This window comes from Theobroma cacao, chromosome 2, assembly GCF_053813885.1.
Source record: "Theobroma cacao isolate CCN51 chromosome 2, ASM5381388v1, whole genome shotgun sequence".
Classification (NCBI taxonomy): Eukaryota; Viridiplantae; Streptophyta; class Magnoliopsida; order Malvales; family Malvaceae; genus Theobroma; species Theobroma cacao.
This window is the reverse complement of record NC_142640.1, coordinates 39,700,308-39,724,564: the sequence shown is the minus strand read 5'-3', so window position 1 is coordinate 39,724,564 and position 24,257 is coordinate 39,700,308. Positions and strand designations below refer to the sequence as shown.

Genomic DNA, 24,257 nt, shown 5'->3' with positions numbered 1-24,257 from the left:
GGTTCGTATTTTATTTCTGAACTTTCCCGCAGAATTTAGCGGATATTCGTTATAGCAAAATGATAATTCCACGTAATAGTTGCCCTCAAGGTGAAGGAACCAATCCAAAATTTCTGTCAATACCCCTCCCGCCATGAACACTCTTTCTATCCTCTCGCTTCCTTCCCTTTTCCCCACAACCAAACACTGCCAGATCTCTCACTGTCATTTTCTCGCTCAATCTTTCCCTTTCTGTCGCCCCAAATCCATCCTCTCTCCACTTTCCTTCCGTCTCTCTTTCAAATCCCGACGCTCTCCCTTCTCCTCAGAACCCCAGCTCTCCGACGCCGACGAAGAACTCGAAGATGACGAAGACGACGACGATTACGAAGCTGCAGACGAATACGACGACGTTTCAGGCGAAGTTTCGGACGATATCCAACAGAGTGCAGACGAAGTCGAAATCTCCGTGGATTTTTGGAACCGGCGCAAGGAATCCACGTGGGAACGTGTCGAGAGGCTCTGTAACCTAGTTAGAGAATTCGGCCAGGAAATGATTGACGTTGATGCACTCGCTGATATTTACGATTTTCGCATTGATAAGTTTCAGGTTCCATATTTTCAATATTTCACCTTTTTTGGAATCAGCTTTTTCTTCTTCTTCTTTTCTAAAATATAATGATTTTGCCATTTGTTTTGAAGAGAATAGCCATAGAAGCATTTTTGAGGGGTTCATCGGTGGTGGTTTCAGCGCCAACAAGTAGTGGAAAGACCTTAATTGCGGAAGCCGCCGCCGTGGCAACGGTAGCCAGGGGAAGCAGGTTATTCTATACAACTCCGCTTAAGGCATTGTCCAATCAGAAGTTTCGACAGTTTAGGTAACCAAAGTTATTTTCCTTCCCTCTCAACAAGCACAATGAACTATAATCTTCACTCTCTATTTATTTTTGCAATAAATTTTATTAAGTTTAATAAGTTTGGGAGTGATTTTGAGTTATCACATACAATTAATTACATACAGTTTTAAAACCTCAACCATATTGTCGCCTCCAAAAATTTTCCCTTGGCCCTGCCACTATGAATGGCTGGAATTGGAAAATTTTGTAGTGAAAATAGTCATAGGTGATATGAATCCTTCAAGCTAATATGGTGATCTTTGTTGGTTTAGGGAGACATTTGGGGATAACAATGTCGGGCTTCTCACAGGAGATTCTGCTGTCAACAAGGATGCTCAGGTTTTAGTCTTGACTACAGAGATTTTGCGCAACATGTTGTATAATAGGTACTCTAGTTTATGTTGTATACCTGGTCTTGGCAAAGCTTATGCACGGTTTTGTGTAATGTTGATGTGAATGGTGCCATATATCTAATTTGTATGAATTTTTCATTGGTTATATACTTACATAGTATATATTAAGTACTGTATATCCCTTTGCAACAAAAATGGGGTGGTGGCAATTTTTACCCTCCATTAGGAGGTTATTGGCTGCCTTATGTTTATTTTAGGTCTGGGGATGATCAGACTTATATTGCTTTCTAGGAAGAAATCTCATATAGGTATTGCATGTCTTATAAATGTTTCATTTGCAACCCCCATAGTTTTCTTTCATAAGGCTTGTGTTAGTAGTTGAAATTAAGCATGGTGATTTATTGTGTCTGCTGATGCAGTGTTGGAATGGCTTCTTCTGGGAGTGGTTTTTTTCATGTTGATGTGATTGTTCTCGATGAGGTTCATTATTTAAGTGACATATCTCGGGGTACTGTGTGGGAGGAGATAGTGAGTATATTTGAGTTTTGGACCACATATATTTCTGGATTGTCATTGTTTAATGTGTTTTCACCTAGTTGTGGAACATATTTAGGTGATTTATTGCCCAAAAGAAGTTCAACTTATATGTCTGTCAGCGACAGTTGCAAATCCAGATGAGCTAGCTGGTTGGATTGGTCAGGTACTGTTCCTCATCATATCATATGATCTTGACCATCCCTGATATTGGTTCATATGTTTGAGAGTGATTATGAATATGCATTATATCCTCTCTGTATCTTTGTTTGCCCTTGTTTGTTTGTCTTGCACTCTTGGAATCACAAACTCAAAATGGATTTTCTGGCAAAGTGTTCAGCCTTGATCATGAAGTTGGAGATATTCACTGGCAATGGCATGATTTCTATTTTACTTGTCTTCTGCATGTTGGCTTTTCCACCATGAGCAAATTTTTTCTTTGTTGTACTACTTGCTAGACTGCTTTATGTACCTTTTGTTCTCGTAGCTTGATTAGTAAACAAAGATAGGGAGTGGTATATTGTTTGGTGATGCATAATCTCATGGGGCTCAGTGTTGATTTGATATCCCAATGTAATCTTTTACATGCTGGGGTCGACTTTCTATTTCAAGATGAGCTTGTCAGGAGTGCTCTAGACTTCATGTTCTACTTGGTTATTTTAGTAAATGTCATTTCACCAAAAACATAATATTGGTTTTAGACTTAGGCTCCTTGAGTTAAGCTTGTTCGTTTTTCATTTTTTAATTTTTGGGGGAAGGGGGTTTCAACCTGGCTGTTTGATGAGGACACATCCACCTACCATTGTCCTAAATGCTTAAGTAAACTTGTTCTTATTTTTCTGTCAGCTTAAGTCAATTGAGGCTTAATTTCAAACTGGCTTGTTATTTTTTTTGAAGAAAATTCAACAGATATTTCTTTCTAGGAGAAAACGGTGGGGATGAAATGGTGTTTAGACAAGTAATCTCTGTCTGCCATTTTGAAGATTTGACTCATTCAATTTGAACTTACCATCACCCCATTGAAAAAGTATTATCACCATGAGAAAAAAAATGCAATTTTGGACTCATTCATCTTATGAATGTCCTTCTCTTAGGTTTTAGCTTATCTTCTGTTTTCAATATTTCTCTCATTCAGTTAATGTAACTGGGGCCAGTTCCTGTTTAATAAGTTCTTTATTTGCATCTATGTTGTCTTTGTTTGACTCAACCCATATGAAACTAGATTTATTCTACAGTTGAGGGTACATGTTCCAAGTCAGATTGGTATGCACGATGAAAGTGCACAAATATTCCAGAAATTCCCTCCTAGCTGTGTGATCTTCCCACTTACACATGATAGTTGTGCTGACCTTGACCTCTGTATCTTTGAATTATAAGCTATGAGCCTATGAGATGATTGACATTTTTCCCCTTAATTTCCATTTTGTTTCTAGATTCATGGTAAAACAGAGCTGGTAACATCATCCTGGCGTCCGGTTCCATTGACTTGGCACTTCTCAACAAAGACTTCGTTATTGCCTCTTCTTAACGAAAAAGGAACACACATGAATAGGTATTTCAAATAGAAACTGCTGGCCTTATGGAACTTCTTTGGGGGATTTATATGCAGGAAGAAACATTTGTGTAGGCATTTTAGTGTGAAATTATGGGCGCTTGACATTTGTATCTGTTGGTATATAATTTATAATTTTTTTTGGGGTAAAATTAGCACTGCCCCGATTCACATTTACCAAAATAGTTTACTTAGATTAGCCTATTGTTTTTGTAAAAATAATCTGAAAGTGTAATCTAAGGTATTTAAATGCAGCCTTATCGAAGAAACATTGGGCTGTGTAGTTTTAGTGTGAAATTATGGACACTTGACATGTGTATCTGTTGGTATATGATTAGTACTTTTTGGGGTAAGATTATCAGTGCTTGTTTCACATTTACCAAAATACTTTACTTAGATTATTCTATTGTTTCTGTAATAATAATTTGAAAGGGGTAGTCTGGGTTACTCCTAACATTATGGATCAATACTATTCTGTTTATTTTCTAGTTAAATGTTTCCATATTTTACCACACACACACACCCACGCATGCATATACAATAGATAGCTTTTTTTTAGACAAAAAACTCTCTGTCTGTCTGTCTCTCTCTCTCTCTAAATGAAAATTCTTCTAAATGAAAATTGATAAAATTTCATAATTGTATTAGATTTTTTTAATGATTGCATCTTTTCAATGGTTATTTCTGTAATTGGTAATTTATCGGCATAGTTGCTTGCAAGTTTACCTTACTGTGTTCCAATTATTACGTTCAAGCAATGTGAATGTCATTGAATTCACGCTTTTACATTATAACTTCGTCTAGTGCTTTTCTCTTTAGATGATATTTTACATTTGTATCACAAGTATCTCTTAGTACTTCTAACAAATTTTCAATTTTCTTTTGGAACCTGAAACAGGAAGCTGTCACTCAATTATTTACAACTTTCTGCTTCAGGAGTTAAATCTTACAGGGATGATGGATCTAGAAGAAGAAATTCACGACAACATGGAAGAAATGGGAGCCTTGATGGTATAGTTAGCATGTCTGAGCAGCCCCTTTCAAAGAATGACAAAAACATGATTCGCCGCTCACAGGTATGGTTTTTTTATTTTGAAAAGTCAGAAGTATGGTATAGTAATTTTATTCTTTGGTTGTGGTTGGCGTAATTTGTTTGCAAATAAAGAACACTTCTTCAAGGGTATACTTTTGCCAGATTAGCAACAATCATAATAAAAAAAATTATTTACAGCATAATGATAATTTTCAGGTTCCTCAAGTTGTTGATACACTATGGCACCTCAAAGCAAAGGACATGCTTCCAGCAATTTGGTTTATTTTTAATAGGAGAGGTTGTGATGCAGCTGTGCAGTATGTTGAAGACTGCAGCCTTTTGGATGATTGTGAGATGAGTGAGGTAGAACTTGCTTTGAAGAAGTTTCGCCTTCAATATCCTGATGCTGTGAGGGAGACTGCAGTCAAAGGACTTATTAGAGGGGTTGCTGCACATCATGCTGGTTGTCTTCCGCTATGGAAATCATTTGTTGAAGAGCTATTTCAGCGCGGACTTGTTAAGGTTGTCTTTGCTACAGAAACCCTGGCAGCTGGAATCAACATGCCTGCTAGGACAGCTGTTATTTCATCTCTTAGCAAAAGGACAAGCAGCGGACGTATCCAGTTAAGCCCTAATGAATTGCTTCAAATGGCAGGGCGCGCTGGACGTAGAGGCATAGATGAATGGGGTCATGTTGTGATAGTGCAGACTCCTTACGAAGGTGCTGAAGAGTGCTGCAAGCTTCTATTTTCTGGAGTTGAACCCCTTGTATCCCAGTTCACTGCTTCTTATGGAATGGTGTTGAATCTTCTAGGAGGTGCAAAAGTTACTCGTAGGTCCAATGAATCAGATGAATTGAATGCTTTACAAGGAAGGAGAACTTTGGAAGAGGCAAGGAAGTTAGTGGAGCAAAGTTTTGGAAACTACTTGGGCAGCAATGTAATGCTTGCTGCCAAAGAGGAGCTTGCTAAAATAGAGAAAGAGATTGAAGCATTGACTTCTGAAATTAGTGATGATGCTATAGATAGAAAAAGCAGGAAACTTCTATCGGAGGTGGCATATAAGGAGATTGCAGATTTACAAGAGGAATTAAGGCAAGAAAAACGCCTTAGGACTGAATTACGAAGAAGGATGGAATTGAAGAGATTTTCTGCTTTGAAACCTCTCTTAAAGGAGTTTGAAAATGGACACCTCCCCTTCATTTGCTTGCAGTATAGGGATTCTGAAGGAGTTCAAAACTTAGTTCCTGCTGTTTATCTGGGGAAGGTTGAGTCGCTGGATGGGTCAAAACTTAAAAAGATGGTGTCTGCTGATGATTCTTTTGCAATGGGTAGTGTTGGAACTGAGTTAAATGCTGGTGAGCCTGACAGTCATCAAGATGTTGAACCAACTTACTATGTGGCTCTTGGTTCAGATAACTCCTGGTATCTATTTACAGAGAAGTGGATTAAAACTGTTTATAGGACTGGCTTTCCAGATGTTGCTTTAACTCAGGGGGATGCTTTGCCTCGGGAAATAATGAGGACACTTCTTGATAAGGAGGAGATGCAGTGGGAAAAAGTTGCTGACTCTGAGCTTGGTGGTTTATGGTACACAGAGGGATCCCTAGAGACATGGTCCTGGAGTCTAAACGTGCCAGTTTTAAGTAGTCTTTCTGAAAGCGATGAGGTGTTGCATATGTCGCAAGAATACGATGAATCTGTAGAACATTACAAGGAACAAAGGAACAAAGTAGCACGTTTGAAGAAAAAGATAGCCCGTACAGAAGGCTTCAGAGAAAATAAAAAAATCTTGGATATGGCTAGGTTTACCGAGGAAAAGATAAAACGGTTGAAGGCTAGATCAAATCACTTGACCAATAGAATGGAGCGAATCGAACCGTCTGGCTGGAAGGAGTTTGTGCAAATCAGCAATGTGATTCATGAAACAAGTGCATTAGATATCAATACGCATGTAATATTCCCCCTTGGTGAAACTGCTGCTGCAATAAGAGGAGAAAATGAACTGTGGCTGGCAATGGTCCTTCGAAATAAAATCTTACTGGAGTTAAAGCCTGCACAACTTGCCGCTGTGTGTGCAAGTTTAGTTTCTGAGGGGATTAAGGTTCGTGTTTGGAAAAATAATAACTACATATATGAACCTTCCTCTACTGTCCTAAATGTCATTAGTTTATTGGATGAACAAAGATACTCCTTTATGCAACTTGAGGAGAAGCATGGGGTAGAGATACCTTGCTGTTTGGATGGCCAGTTTTCTGGAATGGTCGAAGCCTGGGCATCCGGCCTATCTTGGAGGGAATTGATGATGGATTGTGCCATGGATGAGGGTGACTTAGCTCGCCTTTTAAGACGAACCATTGACCTTTTGGCTCAGATTCCTAAGTTGCCTGATATTGATCCCTTGCTGCAAAAAAATGCGACAGCAGCATCTGATGTCATGGACCGTCCACCCATAAGCGAGCTCGCCGGATGAAATTCCTTTGCCTTGTCGTTTAACAGGTAATCGTTATTTATTGTATATGTCGATTTACTTTCTTGATTTGATAATACACATCTTGACTTGGAATTGGCTACACCCACCCATAAAGAGCGCATGTTTTGTTTACGAAAGTCAGATTCCCCGAGTCAACTGTAAAACATTTTCCATTTGCTGGAAGAAAGAATCATTTTTTGATAACTTGTCAAGACAATGTGCATTTTAACATATTAAATAAATGGGAAAAAGCGAAATTTATCTGCCTAGTCAGTACAAGTACCAGTTATGGGCTGGCATTGTGTGGAGTCATGTCAGGCAGCTTCAACCTTTGGATATGCATAAGAAATATGGATCCAGCCAGGAGCACTTGTAATCTCGTATTTCAATCGTTGGCTTTTTGGTCCATTAGGATGGTGAAATTGAAACATGAAGCTCCCGGTTTTGTATTTATTTAGCCATTCTACTTTTTAATCCTTCAAATGCATGTGGATAAGATGAATAATAAAACAAAAAAGGAAAAAAAAAATATTAGATGAATGGATTGAACATATATCTCAGGTTTTACAGCAGATATTACCTCTCTATGTACACGACAGTGGCCCAAATACCACCAACTTACAAGATATAACTACAATCTTTTGATTGAGCCTCATCCCTTTTTCCTCAATACCTTCTTATTTGGTTGGTGAGTGATAGAAATTATATGATGGTACATTGTAGATGGTTTCAAAAAGGTTTTCCACTTGTGGCACTGTCAACTCTTTCATCCCCAGCGCCCGTGTATGTAATGCATTCCCATATCCAACTGAAAAGCAAAGAAAATCTGAAGCAAATATGTCAACATCATGCCGGATACTTCAATTGGATAAAATATCATAAATAAAGGATTCAACTCAATATGTTAATACTCCTTTAAGGGAAAAGCCATAAATTAACATACAATGCAAAACAGACATACCATATCTACTTAAGCCATTAAAGTATACGCCAGTAGCAATCTCTGAAATCGCTGTTGCCGTTGTAGCTTAATTGAACCACCATTTGAAACATTTGCCCGGTTATGGCATGGGCTGTTTTGATGTGAGGCCGGCTGCCGTCTCATCCGAAACAAAAAATCTTCTGTATCTAAAACATACGAGACCTACCAGGCACAGATTTCACTTGTCAACTTATCACATATATATATGCAATGACAAGAAATGCAACCGTTACGGTGTAACAAAATTCCTTCATAATGAGAAGAAATTTCTAATATGATATACCTTGGAAGAATTGCAAGCAATCTTGCACTCCAAACCATTAACTATTTTAAGTCCTTCCGTCACCTGGGATGTTGAAGAAAGCTCATCACCACCTACACATTTGCGTATATTCCTGCAAACACCACACTAGCATGTCATGATAACTCCATGTAATAGATGCGAACAACTTTGTCTATTGTCTATGTACCTCTTCAAGAAAATCCCAGGCTTCTCTTTTTCCTCAGGAACAACCAAAAGAAAGTCATTGTGCAAATATGCTGCAAAATTAGGGTCCATGGAAACAGCTGTCACTTCAGGCTTATCATGCCCATAGTCCATAAGCTGAATGGAAAGGCGAGTTGGTGCAGATGACTGCAGTCATGAAACATAAGATGCAGAGTGCATGTGAGAGTTCTGTATTAGACATCAAACAAACAATCAACCGGAGAAAAAAAAAAGGAAAATTAAAAAATTGGTAAGACTTACACATTCAATACGATATATATTCTCATCATGAAGGAGAACTCGGGCATTTTCATGATAAACAACGTCAACAAATCTTCCAGATTTTCTTGATTTCTCATACGCATAGAGCTGAAGAAGCTTATTGTCCATTTCATCACTTGCAACGGTTTGAAGCTGAGGCAAGCACCACAAAGATAAAAAATTCAAGGTCAGAAACACAGGGAAAGAAAGGGACAAACTTTGGAAAAGAAATTTGCATTACCTGTTTGACAAGTTTATATATCAACTTATCCAGCGTGAATAGAACATATGACTGAGTTCCAATTATAGCTCGGCAATCATCCTCAAATTTTGTATTATCAGAAGAGCCATCAAGTAAATTGTAAAGTGCACTCATGAACCTGTACTATAAAGGAGTTTTAAGTTAAACATGTACCGTACAACCTTTTTACATTGCATGCATGCAGCACCAGAACTAAAACTAAATTACCGGGCATAGAGATCAGTAGGACTTGGATCACTTGAAGCCCTCCATTTCCTATCTGCAGATGATGAATTAAACTTTGCTGATTGTATTCTCTCGTACAATGTCTGTTAAATTGTGCGAAGGAATTACTAAGTTGATGAACAAACTATACTACAAATATCCATAATGGTTAGTTAAATATTTCTTCAATAGAATGATACTTACTTGGTGAAGCCTAAAAAGCACATAAAATGAGTCATTTCCATAAAAAACCCGTGAACCCTTCTCTTTCTCATGTAATGCTGAAGGGACATGCTTTGCAAGGGGCTTTACAGTTAGTAGAAAACGTTCTGAAAATGGTAATAATGTTCCGTCTCCTTCCACATCATGAGCATCAGCCATCCCTTCAGCCTCGCCTTCACTCTCTGCTTTATTATCATGTTCGTCATGGTCTATATCTTCCTCTTGATCCTCCCTCGAGTCACCTTCACCAGAATCACTTCCAGAAACCTCACCATTCTCAGAAGCATTCTCACTATCCTCTGATGTCCTCTGAGCACTTTCCTCACCTTCATCATCAGCATCAGCATCATTCTCTCCCCCAGCCTCTCCACAGCACACTTCTTCCTCTCCATGTCTCTGGTACTGTCTGTTTGCTGCACCATCTTTCACCTTATGGGCAGTCTCCAGACCAGCTTCTCCATAATCAGCAAAATTGTCTTCCTCAAAATCCCCATTTGGGGATAACTCACCTTCTTCCCTTTCAACTTTAAGTTGCCCAGCTGATTCTTCATTATATCTGTGACTTTTAATGCCTTCAGTCACCATCCCATTTCCAGATAAGACTGGTCTAGAACAATCGCCACCCTGCAGCATATATAAAAGTCAACACAATTTCACAATAAGATTATTACTGTCAAAATCCAAAACCTAAAATTTTCTTCCCACAAACTGTTAGTCAAGCCAGGCTGTTTAATCACAGAAAACATGCTGGCTAATACTTACTTTTATATAAACCCTCTATAGACAGTAATAGGTGCTTTCCAAAGACACCATCACAAAGTCTCAAAAACCAAAACCTAAAATTTTCTTCCCACTAGCCATCTATGACTTAAGCCAGGCTGTTTAATCACAGAAAACATGCTGGCTAATACTTACTTTTATATACATCTTCTATAAACAGTAATAGGTGCTTTTCAAAGACACCATTACAAAGTCACATACTAGATACTCTCTGACGAAATTCTACCAGTTCAATAAAATACCAATAAAAGAAATAGCAGGAGATGAGTCATTAGTATCAAGATATCCAAATTTTAAAATTGTAAACCCTATAGATTAGAGTTTTAAATGGTCAACACAAAGTACATTTTGCTTGGTTCCAGTTTCCTATCATATTAAGAAAGGGCATCAACTACTGGGGACAAATATTGGTGAAAACAATAATGATGCAAAGAAAATAATTTATTCCTCATTTTGAGACAATATTACTTTTGCCATACCTCAGATGAAGGTAAATTTTCATTACTTGACTTCAACTCAAGTCCACCCTCAATGGCAGCATTACCAGGTCTGGAAGGATTAGCACTAAGACCTTGCAACAAAAATATATCTCAGCATTTTAGTTAATTTTTATTAAAAGAAAGTCAAAAGAATAATTAGCACGACATCAACAATAGAACTAATTTATAGGCCTTAAGCAACCTGAAATACTCTCTATGTTAGTTCTTCCATTGCTTTGCTCCACTCCAGCAACGAGAGATGCATTTGGATTGACCAATCGTTCACTAGAACTGGCTTGCTTGCTGACCACTGATATTTCATCACCGTTAGCTGGATTAACCTGCTGCATTCTATCTTGATGAGTAGCATCACAGGAGGAATCATTCTTGTGATCAACACGATCCGTATTAGCAGAACCATCTTGTTTGATGCCATTATCTCCATTCAGCAACCAAGACCTACAAGAACTTGATTGCTCAGGTGGAATACTTTCATCACCATTTCTGGAAGGATTTGTATGTTTGGAATTCATGGCAACAGCACCTCCACCAGGGCTCCCTTCGCTCTCACCAACAATAGCACTACCATTTTTGACATTGTTGTTCTTAGCCTTCACAACATCTTCAGTGTCCTCAGCTCCATGAGGACGGGAAGGAACACCAAGCATCGGTTCCAAGAAAGTGGTCCATATTTTCATTATTTTATCCAACTGTTCAGTTGTACACATTTCTCCACAGGAATATTTTATGAGCTGATATAGATCTTCATGAATTTCAGGATCACAGTACTCAAACTCCAAATTTGGAATAATAGGTCGCCTGTTTCCAGCAGCAATAGCAAGAAGCACATCATCTTCTTTGCGCTTCTTCTCACTGATTTCTTTGATCTCAGCCAATAGAGCTGTAACAAATATGAAAAATGGACAATGAAAACTGATGATATCCAAGGCAGCTAAATATTAATACAATTATTCAGTTAAAAGAACAAGATTATAACACTATTCAAAGAGTCAAATAAATCAAAATTTTCAACTGGTAAATCCATTTCCACTATTAATAGTAATATAAAAGTACTAAATTTGTACTGAATAAGCCAAACAACTAAAAAAACTACACAAAGAGATGCTGTACATGCAGTTTCAAAAAATAGAATCGACCAAATTCGCATGAAGTTACTGCCAAGAGCATGAAGGACAAGTGAAAACATAAAGTCACTGCTAAATAGAAGTTTTCAAGACCAGCTTTGATTAATATGATAGGGCAGTACTCTCTGTTGGTATTCATGGTAAATCACAGGATTATTAACCAAAAAAAGAATCCCACTGCATGCAAACATATGAAACGTATAATGCAATAAGATCCTCCTACATACCAATGTATTCAACAATCAAGCTTTAATCTCATTAAAAGGATAGGACTGAAGATACCTTTGGTGCTTAAGTTCTTCGAATCCTGCTGCTTGAAATAGAAGCTACGGTGATCAAGCGATTTATGATAATTCTTGGCATAAATTTCAGCCCAAACTTTATTAAAATCAGAACGACATCTTGCCCATTCTTCTTGTTTCTGCTTCAAGCGGGTTAAAATAACAGGCAAAGCAAGATGAGCATTCTTCCTTAATACATCCATCACATCAAGTCCATGGTCACCGTACAAACGTTCAATGCACCTAAGATTCAGAGCTGCAGTGACAACCATAAGAAAACAGCCATCAGGAAATGAAGGAAAAGGTGTGCCATAAAATGCATATCCAGATATTTTATTCATCGTTAGTCAGCTTATAACCTGTGAAGTGCTCCTCAATACGAATTGGACTGTCTAGTTTGATAGTATTATTGTTAATCTTTTCTAATAGTTCTTCTACTCGCTTGGTTGTTACGTTCACAGACTCTAACAACATATCCAGTTCAAACCTGACAACATGAAAAAAGATATTAATTTCAAACTAATTATAAGTGAAATATTATAATATATTTTAAGCAATCAATAGTGCCATAAAGGGGTTTGAAGTTGAGCAAGAGAAGGCTCACATACACAATTTATTTCAAACAATTAACAAAGCTGTAAAGGGGCATGAAGTTGCGGGCAACCACCCATGTGCAGAGAGAGAGAGAGAGAGGAAAAACTCAACTACAGGAAAGGTAATTTTAACAAGAGCTTAAGTGATGTCATAAAACACAACCAAGTACTCAAATAGAGCTAAAGTGAAACAAAATAACCACCCATGAATAATAAGGCAAAACATGAGTAAAATACAATCAACAGCTAAAGGAAGAATCAACCTGTCATCTTCGCATCGAAATAGGCTTTCTTCATACTGGTTTTTGCGCATGTGTTTGAAAGAGTAGTCCTCACTCCCTGAAGTGACAGAAACCCAATGATTATTGAGAACTTCAGAACCAAGGTCTGTTCTCTGGCTTGCAGAAGGTATCGGATACTGCAAGGCATTAGACAAGTGATTAATAAGAGCATCAACATATCCTCTAGATCACACTAACAACGATAAGTAAGAAGCAAAAACTGCATACATTCTTTGGAAGCAGTCGATAACTAGGAGTGCACCGTTCACAGTTAGAGAGGTCAAGTTCATTAATGGGCTTTCCCATGTACTTATCCTTGCTGGAAAATGAAGAAACCTTATGACTTCCTGCATCTTTATTGCCAAAGGAACTTTTATCAAGTCTATCCCTTTCTCGGGTTTCACGGTCTCTATCTTTGACCCCATCATCCCTTTCACGATCCTGATCTCTATCCCTGTCCTCCATCTTAACTGATCTAGGTAACTGGCCTTCATTCCGCAATAACTCTGCAAGCATAATGACTTGCTAAGAACTTTGAACTAAATGCTCACAGTTGAAGTTGGTTCAATAAGCAATATTTTGGAACTCAACCAAAGTAGAGGTGAGTTCAGTTCAACCATGATGCTCCATTAGTTTTGTCTAACATGCATCTACAATTGCGCTTAAAACTGTAATAATGATCACTCTGTTTTATGATAAATTACAAGAACATTTAACTGAAGGTAATATGAGGGGTAACAGATAGTTTAACTTACTTTGACTAACAAAATCAGCAAGCAATCCCTCTGTATAATAAGATTTGATTAGTCAACACCAAATGCAGAATTTATATCAGAAAACTTAAAGCATTTGTCTCAAATAGTTACCATTCTTCTCACATCGCACCAAAAACTCATTGAATCCATCCATCAGATCTGGGTATCTTTCAAGCAAATCATTGACCTAGTACAAGAAAAAGTATCCAAAAGTTACATGTTTCATTTCAGTCATGTCTCTAACTGAGCAGTTCTCATATATATCTCAAGGACTTGTATCAAAAAAGAGTGATGCTAAATTTTGATTTTCTTTTTTTGCGTACAAATATTGTGATGTTGAATTCTGCAAAGTGCTTAGGTCAATTCAAAAAATGCAGCCTTTGAAATTTGCAGAATACCTTGAGCCTTTTTCAGTTGAAAAACATAACAAAACTTCAAGTTTTCCAACTAAATTATGTAAAGATAAACTACATGAATCCCTCTAACAAAGTCCTTATGTGAGTTGAAGAAATTAATAAATTCGCAAACTAGAGATGTCTGTTAACCATACCAACGATTGCAATTCTGTGCGCGAGATTACTTCATTGCTATAGAGATGAAGGCACCTCAAAAATTCCTGCCAATGTTCAGGATTTCGTAACTTCTCCTTCACTTTATCGCAGAAAGCAAACTCCTGATAATACACACCTGACATGGAATGAACTAAGTCAATAAAGATTTGAAAATTTTTACAACCACCCCATTTTTTACATAAAAATCAAACAGATGAGAGTTGCCATGTAACAAAAATATCGATTCAAGAAAAGCATTCCTATTCACAAATGATATCTCCCTCATAATACTTCTGAGAACCATAAGCATACTCATAAGGAACTTAATGAAGAATACATTTGTCAATTTGCATACCAGACCCCACAAGAGAAATATTAAATTAATGTGGTGTTAAAATTATATTTTATCAGATAAAATAGAAATGTCTTCCATGCAAGATAAGCACTTATTTATGTTTTATTTTAGTCAGCCATAGCTATGCCCATAAATTTTATCTAGCATTAAACTCACTTTTCATTGCATTTTTATCATCATATGTGGCGCCATCCCCACCTTGCTGCAACTGTTCAACACCTGAGTCTTCACCCTTACGAGCAGGTTTTGCACTCCGTTTATGCGGAAACTGCATGTTGAAGTCTCTGTTGCCATCATTTTCAAAGTCTCGATCATCCTGTTCTTGGTCTCTCCTATCTCTGTCTTCTCTCTTGTCCCTTTCCTTTTCACCACGTCTCCTTTGCTCTTTTTCTACTTTCATCATAGCTCTATTGTGATCTGGATCAGGGTGTTCCACACTGAGGTCACGGTCAGCATGTGAAGCTGTAGTCCTATCTTTCTGCCAGATATTTTCATAAATCAAATGTTAGCTTGATTGTCAATATGTAACCAGAATTTATTTAAGGATTAGGCTAAAAGAGACCTTGTCAGCATGCACTGCACGCATTGTAGGCATAGCAGAGATCCTGTCTCGGGGTATGTTTCTGCCAGAGGAAGCATAATGATTAGATGCTGTCGCCGAGGTATCGGGCAGAAAATGAGTGAACTCCAAAAGCAGATCTGGGTGGTCTTGGAAAAGAGTAGCAACCTATAAGGGAGTGTAATTTCTAATCATCAAAATCCAACATACTAGGCTAAAAGCATGTAAACCATGCCAAAATTTAAAGGGGGAAAAACAACGAAAATGAGGAATACATAACCTAACATACCTCCTGGTAGACCTCAGTGATAGACTTGTTTTCTTTTCTATACATGTTCAAAATGTCTAAAAATGACTTATAGACATGGTCATCACCTTGAAACCTTGTCTGCAAGAATCCAATAATGAGATCACAAACTTTGCAGGCAAACAACCTCTCCCATAAAATTTAGAAATGACGCAAATTTTCTACCTTAATCTTGTTCACAAAATTAATAGCTTCTTCGAACTCCACTGGCTTCTTTTGGGTAGGTTCATCCTCTTGTGGGAGTGTGATCTCATATCCCTTAGGCAAAAAGGTATTGAAACCCAAAATTAGGTCTCGATACCCTTTAAATAATTCCTTCACCCTTGCTATGACACCTGCAGTGTCAATTCTACACTCAACATAACAGTACCACAAGTCAGAAATTGCTTAACCCAAACATTACCAGAGGATAGACGGAAAAACTAAAGAAATCATAATGATCAGACCTTTGAGCCTTGAAGTCTTTCATTACTTCAAGAAAGTCATCATATTTCTCCCTTTTATCTTGAAATATGTCTTTAACAGCTTTGAGATATGCCAACGCATCATTTGTCGTCAGTTTCTGCGTACTTCCCACCCCTCCCACCATCTGTGGTTGCCCAGAGCTTCATCATCCAAAGACATAACCCATCGTGAGATTAAAGAAAATTTCCAGTAAATCATTGCATATTTTACCACATAAAATTAAATAAAATATATGTCATTATCACCTGAAAAAGTAGATCAACAGCTCAGATCATTTAACCTTTCTTCACACAAAATTAAAACCCTATTGTAAAACTACATGGACTATTCAAAGAAGAAAGACTCGGAACATGTCCATCCAGAAAAGAAAGAATATTTACTAATTTTGCTATCTCCAAACCTCTCTAGAGAAAATCAAATTCCTACCACCAAAAAAAAAAATGATCTTGTCATCAAAGGTCAAAAGATAATTCACAATTATAACAGAGCTCGAACTTAAATAAAATAAAAATAAACAAGCAATTACACTAATCAAATCCACTAAACTAAACAAGAGAAAGAAAATCAGCGATGGTAATTGACCTGTAATTAGAAACCTAATCTCATTGTTAACTTCCATAATCAAAAAACGATATTTAAAAAATAATAATAAAACAATATAGAAAGAAGATAAAAGTTTTGTATACCCTTCTCCTCGAGAAGTAACCAGCGGTCTTTTAAGTTGAGAGCCGCCGATGTAAACCTCATCTCTAGACCGCTTCATCTCTTGCGCCAAACAAAACAAAAACCTTTTTCTCTTTTATTTTATTTTATTTTATTTTTCTTTAGTTTCACCAACAAATCATGCTTTTGAACTTCGATTATCTCCAAAAAGAATTCCTACAATCAACAAAAACACAGTCGCTTAAACCAAACAAACGAACAAAAAAAGCAGATCTCAAAACCGAACAGAAAATAAAGAAACGAAGAAACTTTATTTTCTTCTCTCCCTCACCTCTCCAACAGATCACCACCGAAAAGAATTTTACGAGTAAATTCACATTACTTGCAGACAAAGGCACGGTATTGAAGATAATTTCCAACACAGTCGCTTTCTTGAACTCCCTAAATTGTAAAAGATTAAAAGCAGAAACCAAGTCTTTTTAAGCAAGCTAGTTTTCGAGCAGGGACAAGGAAACTGTGTTCTTCAGATGTGTAGGTTTTTTCTCGTTGTTTTTGGAGGATTCTCGTGATGATAGCCAAAACGATTAAGAGAGGAAATTCTACGACTATTAAATTCTCTTTTTCTTCTTTCTTTCTTTTTTTTTTTTTCCCTATTTTTGGGTTTCGGAGAGAAGAAACAATGGTGTTGTTTGTTGTTGATGTTTATTTTTTTAATGAGAGGAAGAGACCTTAGGAATTGTGATATATTTGGTGGGGAGGAATATACAATCCTTTACTAAGAAGAGGAGAAAGGAGGTGCGGGGATAGTACATTCGACGGCCGTTCGCCGGTTGCTTTTGCGTGGGTTTACCGGCTATAGGCGGTTAATGTTCGAAATGGGCATATAATAAAATTAGGGTCTGATTAGGGATTTGCGAGTGAATTTAAGAGCGTAACTAACCTGTTAATCAACGTTGGGAGTGCAGTGGCAACTTGGGTAATTAATTAAAGATGGAAGGGTAACAAATGGGAAAAGGTAAGGATTTATCGTGTGATGGAAGTGAAATTGAAGCACAGCACAGCACAGCACAGCACAGCGTTTTAATTTCTGTTCAGGGGTTGCTCGCTTCTGGGTGAATTTTTAGGGTTAGGGCAAATGGGTTCATTTTTTCAGGCAAATTCATCCCTTGCTGTTCATGTTTTTTCTTCGGGTGATAACAGAAGTTAGGCTGAAGAAACATAAAGGATAAGTCTGAACTCATTAGAGTTAAATTGCTTAATAAATATTTAAAAAGAAATTAAAGTATGCCAGTTAATCCCACATGCAGAAGGTAAGGTATAAGGGGCAGTTTAGTTTCACCCTTTTGTTTTTCTGGCAAAACAAGAAAAAATGTTTGTTTAAGTTTATCTGCAAATGTGGCTGTTGTTGGATTTGGAATTGGATTGTGCAAGTGGGAAGAAAAAGGCTGGGCCCAGCCTGACTCGGTGATTCCGGTTGGGAGGTTGGCATTGTTCAAATCAGTAAGCCCAGTTGCAACCATGGATCATAATAGAAGCCCAAGGTTCTGTGACGCAGGAGAAGGACTGCCTGAGTGCGAGGTAACTTCATAACATGGACTCAGGAGGCCTACTTCAGGTGGGCTCTTATTGGGACTTAAAACTTGTAAGGCCTTGGACATTTCCTGTGAGTTTGTTTCTTGTTTGAGCTTAAGGAACCACCTTGCAATGAGATGCATATATTAGACACAGAAGGCTTCAAGATGAAGCTTAAATATAACTCTCTCTCTCTCTCTCTCTCTCTATATATATATATATATATATATTCCCAAGAACAAACAAATAAGAAATGCACATCGTGCATAACTAATAACAGGGAATGAAGCAGAAAAAAGGGTAAGAGATAACCATCAAGTGTCAACTCAATACAAGTTTTAAATGTCATTATCTGATATCTGAGGGAGGTCATGTTGGTATGAGTATTAGTATTGGTAATTAGTTTCCAAGCTCCTCTAAGGACAAGCCACGTGAACTCGTATAAAATCATCTCTCTCATCGTGAGTTCTATTACTACAGCTCACACCAATATGGAACGTATAGATGACAATGATCCTCAAGGAGTTACTCTTATCCCGTAGGAACCTAGCAAATTCCAGAATCAGATCAGGGGTGTCTTTGAAAAAAGTAGCAACGTAGAAGGCAGTGCAGTTAATTTGCAACCATTAAAAACTCATAATCCCATATAAACATATAAATCAATGATGACCTAAAGAGAAGAAACAAAGAAAACAAGCATGGTAATCCAACATATACCTCCTTGTATAGTTCAATGCCAAACCTGTTTTCCTTTCGCTACATATTTAAAATATCTAAAAACGATTCCTAGACATGGTGTAGACACCCTAAACCATCCCCTCACCATCCCTTCACCATCCTTTCCCATCAAGTCCCCAACCACCACGCACCAGGGGTTCTGGCCACTAACTCCCTGGTGCCAGAACCCCCCCTCCCCGGGTTGTCCAAATTTTTGGACAACCCGGCTCTTTAAAAAGACACAGACCAGAGGAGACGAAAAAACAAAAAAAAAATCACCAGCAGTTAGCCACAACAAAAAAGAGAAACAAAAAGAAAAAAATCAAAAAAAATCAAAAAGAAAAAAATCTGATCGGGGTTTCAATCGGGGATTTGCTCCGGTTTGAGGGGAAGAGACCGGTGAGTGGTGAAGGAAAAGGGATCTGTGGAGTGCCGGTCACCGGCGGGAGAAAGCCTCCCGAACCCATTTGGGACGTCGTCGACCGAAGGAAAAGGGGGTGCCCGATCCGTCGATCGGAAGGGAAGAAGTGCGAGGAAGCCGGTGAGAGATTCGGGGGAGAGAAGACGGGACGCCGGCGCCGGAAGAGAGAAGAAAAAGATTTTTTAGAGAGAGAAGGGAGGGTGCCGCCGCTAGAGAGAGAAAGTGAGGGTTGAAAGTGAGGAGAGAAAGAGAAAAAAGGGGGTTAAATACCTAGGTTTAGGGGGGCAAAACGGCGTCGTTTCGGAGAGGCAAGCAGAAGCTGAAAGGACCCGACCAAACGGCATCGTTTTGAGCGGCTTCGCAGGCATCAAAACGGTGCGTTTTGAATCTCACCTTGCGGGCTTCCAGAAGCAGGCCTGGCATAGTGGATTTGGGCTCCCACGGACCGCCGGGTTGGGCCGATTGCAGCCCAACAAGGTATAACATTTTTTACTTGGGTCTAGCCCATTTTAATTTAAATGCATTTTATCATTTTTTAGGAACAAATATTTATATTTAATATTAAAAAAATAAAAATAAAATAAAATAAATAATAATAATAATAATTCAATATACATATATATATTATATTATATTTTTAGATAAAAAAATGAAAAAATAAAAAAAAAATAAAAAAATATATAAAATAAAATATATAAAAATAATGATAATAAAATAAAAAAATAAATAAATAAATGTAATAAATAATATAATAAATATTTGAGTATTACCACCAAAAAAGGGGCAAAGAGTTGCCTCTTTCCGGTGGATATTTTCGGGTACGAAGTCAGGGACGGATTTTCACCGAAGCGTCGGGATAAGTCCGAACTCTAAATTTCAAAACCCATTAAGCCAAATAGTCATTATTAAAAAATAATATATGTAGAAAGATTTTGTTAATTCAAATAAATGTTACTAAACAAAGTTAAATTAATCGTTAAAAAGTTAATTAATTAATTATTTAGATAAGCTTTGTAAACAAGTAAAAAATTGACCAACAACAAATATGGATTTAAATAGAAGACCAAAAAATAAAGTATATATATAAATAAAAAATAATAAATAACAAATAATCAAAATTTTTAAATAATCAATAAACGCGTACACGTACATACCATCCTTTTATAATGTCATTGCATGCCACTCTTATTTTGCAAATGGCGCGGGAATCCCGATGATGGGATTTCCCCGAGGAGCTCGTAGAGACGAGTTCTTCCGGGGATATCTTTAGGTGAGGAGAATTTCGAGACTTCACCAAAGCGTTGGGATAGTCTTCGAATAATTTTCCAATAAAAGATTACCGACTCCATCATTTAAAATAAACAAGTCACGACATCATTCTACGCTTGCATCATATGCATACGTAAGACCAAGTGAAAAACTCAGTCTGACAATTCAATAAAAATTTAATTAATAAAATAGGGATTAAACTAAGAAAATGCTATATTAAGATAACTTAAGATTAAATGGTACCGTTCGTAGAACGGGCGTCACGGAGGTGCTAACCCTTCTCCGTGCGTAATCGCACTCCCGAACCCATCTCTAAAAAACGTGGACCAGTTCTCGTTCTTTCGACGGACCTAAAATTAATTTAGGGCTTCGTCGATTAAGAATCGAGTTAATAGGTGACCAATCACACCTAGATAAAAAAGATTGGTGGCGACTCCCACACCTTGCGATTTTAATTTTCGCCCCGCGTCTGGCGGACGGGTTCCCGGACCCGCACGTCACGACAGATGGCGACTCCACTGGGGACTTCGAGAGTCAAGCCATTAATTAATCATAAGTTAGCTTTAGCCTTGAATAATTTGTTGTTTTCCCTAGCATCAATTTTGCATATTTTTGTTTAATGCATTTATTTATTTTTCTATTATTACTTCACTATTTTAATAATTGCGAGAAATTTAGGATAAGGGGAATGTGAAATTATTGGTCCAAGGTCGGTATATTCCTTCTCACACACTACACATCTTGCATTCATGCATAAGCCTTCCACCCGGGCTTTATCCTTGATTAGGAGGGAGTTAAGTAGCTACGCTCTCGTGAGGTGATAACCTCCGCATGGGCTAGTGAAGACTCCCACTCAAATCGAACCTAGTCCGTTTGAAGCCTGTAATGGGTGAGGACCGGGGTGCCTTACTAGTCCGTGTGGACGACAGTGAGGAGCGATTTGGGAACCTTTAGCTCCATTTTCAACCCAAACTCAGCATGTAGAATACCGAGAGTCACCTTTGCTTAGGTAGAGCTTCACCCGTGAGAATATACCTTTTGACTAGGTACACATGAAGGAATTTTCATAATCCCCTTGTTCTAAATTTTTCTCCGCGAATAATAAAGGTATCAGGTTACTAATTACTTTCATTCATCTTTTGGAATTTTTGTTTATAGTGCTAACTTGAACTTTTTGCATATGCATGTTTGCATCATAATTTTGTATATAGGAAAAGTATGTCATTTGACAACCATTGACAAAGTAGATGCAAAAGATGACTCCTGAATTGCAACAAGAAACAATAGCTTATGCATTGAATTACTTTGTTGAGGGGTGTTATGTGACAGATACTTTTAGTACATGATCATTCATATGTGCATAAATCCTCATTTCATGACAATAAGTATTTTCACCTGTAAATAAAGATAAGGGGTTCATTTTTTCATTCATACATGCATCTAATTCACGTTTATGATTACAATAAGGTTCCAAAAATAGCTCGACCACCTAAGCCAAGTGACCAACGTGTTCATAATACGCGTCGACGAGCAAGGATCATGGAAGAAGAACAAAGTGAGCGAATGGATAGAATGGAGAGAGCTCAAGAAGAAATGAGAGAACAGTTAGCAAAGATGATGGAATTGATGATGAGTCTCAGTAAAGGAAAAAGAGTGATCGAAGAGCCAGCTCCGTTAGAAAACCCACCAGCACAAGACAGTGAAAACCAAAGGGATGATCCATCCTATCCCCCAGGGTTCACTCCACCACATGCCCAAACCTCTCAAAGGGTCCACCCTCAAGTGATGCCATCCATCTATTACAATGCACCACCCCCGCTAGGCCATCAACCGACTCAGGGGCAATTTGGGCCATACCTTGGGATAAATCCTGCTGAACCAATAAATGTTCCAGACTTAGACGATCCAAAAGAGCAAGAGAAACTGAGAAAGGACTCGTCACAAACGGGGGAAAATGAAAAAGATCAGAAGAAGTACGATCTGTTGGAAGAGCGTCTGCGTGCTATCGAAGGAGTTGATAGGTTTGGTACCATGGACGCAACTGAGCTATGCTTAGTGCCGGATGTATTGATCCCTGCCAAGTTCAAGGTTCCGGAATTTGAAAAATATGACGGAACAAAATGTCCCATGGCACATATCACCATGTACTGTCGGAAGATGGCTGCACAGTCTCACGATGATAAGTTACTGATCCATTTTTTCCAAGACAGCTTGACTGGGTCAGCTGCTCGGTGGTACGTACAGCTAGATCGAAACCGTATCAAGACTTGGAAAGACTTAGCAAGAGCTTTCATAGCTCAGTACAAGCATGTGGCTGAATTAGCCCCTGATCGGTTGTCATTACAAACTATGGAGAAGAAGCAAAGCGAGAACTTCAAGGAATATGCCCAAAGGTGGAGAGATACAGCAGCGCAAGTTCAGCCACCTCTCACTGATAAGGAGATGACTGTTTTGTTCATAAATACCCTCCGAGCTCCATTCTATGAGCGCTTGATCGGCAATGCCACGAAAAACTTTGCAGATTTGGTCTTATCGGGAGAAATAATAGAAGGAGCTATCAAAAGCGGAAAAATTGAAGGGCATGAAGTTGCCAGCTCAAAGAAAGGGAGTATGCCCAAGAAGAAAGAAGGAGATGTGCAAGCAGTCGCTCACGACAGCCAACAAGCCCACAACTTTAACCCATATTACCCGTACCCTCCATACCAACCCTTCTATCCGCACATAGGCAACATCACACAAAACCCATATGTGTACCAACCCGCCCCGCAACCAACATTTCAAACCAATGTTCTTCTACAAACTCCACCACCAAGACCGGTAGCTTCAACCAATAATCCTGGCAATGGTCAAAGAGGACCTAGAACTACCCTAGAAAAACCAAAGTTTGATCCTATTCCAGTCCCTTACACTACATTGTTGCCACAACTCATAGAAAATCGACTCCTTGCTCGAACCCCTTTAGAACCACTCCGACCACCTTTCCCGAAATGGTATGACCCGAATGCACATTGTGATTACCATTTTGGAATTCAAGGGCACTCCACCGAGAATTGTACTGCTTTAAAACATAAGGTCCAAGCGCTCATTAAAGCAGGACTTCTAAATTTTGCCAAAAAAGACAATTCAAATGTTGATGGGAATCCCTTGCCTAACCATGGAGGTCCGACAGTGAATGCAATACATGAAGGGATGATTCGAAGGGTGAAAAAGAATGTCGACGAGATTCGAACACCGATGGATAGAGTGTTTAAGGCGTTGTCCAAAATAAAAGCCATCACTCCAGAACCGATAGAGATAAAAGAAGTAGGACATGATCTCACCCTTTCTTGTAAATTCCATATGGGGGTTGTTTGACATTCCATTCAAAATTGTGATGGCTTTCGTCTTAAGTTGCAAGAGTTGATGGATTTGTCAGAAATCGAGTTTTATGAAGAAAGTGAGGAGGAAGAATTTTGGAAAAAGACAATTCCCTTTTTGTATGAAACCTTTCGATTCGTGGGGTGCAAGGCATCGGACGAGGTTAATCAGGTTCTACGGATATTTGATGAGCTATCAATCCATATGATCAGAGATGAAGAACCTGATGAGAAGATCCCTGTGGTGTATCCAGTACTGCCAGGAGATGAGCTAAGTAATTGGGCAGCCACGGAACTGCCCATCATCTTTAAGTCTTCCAAAATGTAATGAACAATTTTATCTAAATGCCTATGCCCAAGGGTGTTAAGATTAATTTCCTGTTTAAGTAGGGCTTTCTATTACCTTCATCATTTGAATAAATGACAATGCATAATGTGTTTCATAATTCATCAATCTTTTTGCATATTTCA

The 24,257-nt window shown here is 38.2% G+C and overlaps 2 protein-coding genes across 3 annotated transcripts; one reads left to right on the top strand and one right to left on the bottom strand.

The window, feature by feature from the left end:
- Positions 1-48: 48 nt before the first annotated feature.
- Positions 49-7,023, top strand: EMB25 (DEAD/DEAH box helicase). Its single transcript, XM_007044396.3, has 8 exons — positions 49-589; positions 682-857; positions 1,148-1,261; positions 1,648-1,756; positions 1,842-1,928; positions 3,196-3,314; positions 4,213-4,390; positions 4,564-7,023. The coding sequence occupies exons 1-8, from the start codon at positions 134-136 to the stop codon at positions 6,817-6,819; spliced, it is 3,495 nt and encodes a 1,164-aa protein (XP_007044458.2). The 5' UTR covers positions 49-133; the 3' UTR covers positions 6,820-7,023.
- Positions 7,024-7,337: 314 nt separating this feature from the next.
- On the bottom strand, positions 7,338-17,230 carry SNL4 (SIN3-like 4). 2 transcript variants are annotated; one of them, XM_018115027.2, is made up of 24 exons: positions 16,783-17,230; positions 16,475-16,667; positions 15,770-15,928; positions 15,489-15,672; positions 15,306-15,404; positions 15,020-15,184; positions 14,614-14,935; positions 14,102-14,238; positions 13,663-13,738; positions 13,552-13,581; positions 13,025-13,302; positions 12,779-12,933; positions 12,282-12,409; positions 11,924-12,178; positions 10,699-11,397; positions 10,497-10,588; positions 9,220-9,861; positions 9,019-9,119; positions 8,791-8,929; positions 8,550-8,702; positions 8,272-8,435; positions 8,085-8,196; positions 7,781-7,963; positions 7,338-7,645 (listed from the first exon to the last, which is right to left on the bottom strand). In XM_018115027.2, exons 2-23 carry the CDS (start codon positions 16,549-16,551, stop codon positions 7,790-7,792), a joined length of 4,341 nt encoding a protein of 1,446 aa, XP_017970516.1. In that variant the 5' UTR covers positions 16,552-16,667; positions 16,783-17,230; the 3' UTR covers positions 7,338-7,645; positions 7,781-7,789. The 2 variants fall into 2 exon arrangements, with proteins under 2 accessions (XP_017970516.1, XP_088659978.1); XM_088803852.1 differs by having other exon boundaries at positions 14,656-14,935.
- Positions 17,231-24,257: the final 7,027 nt, after the last annotated feature.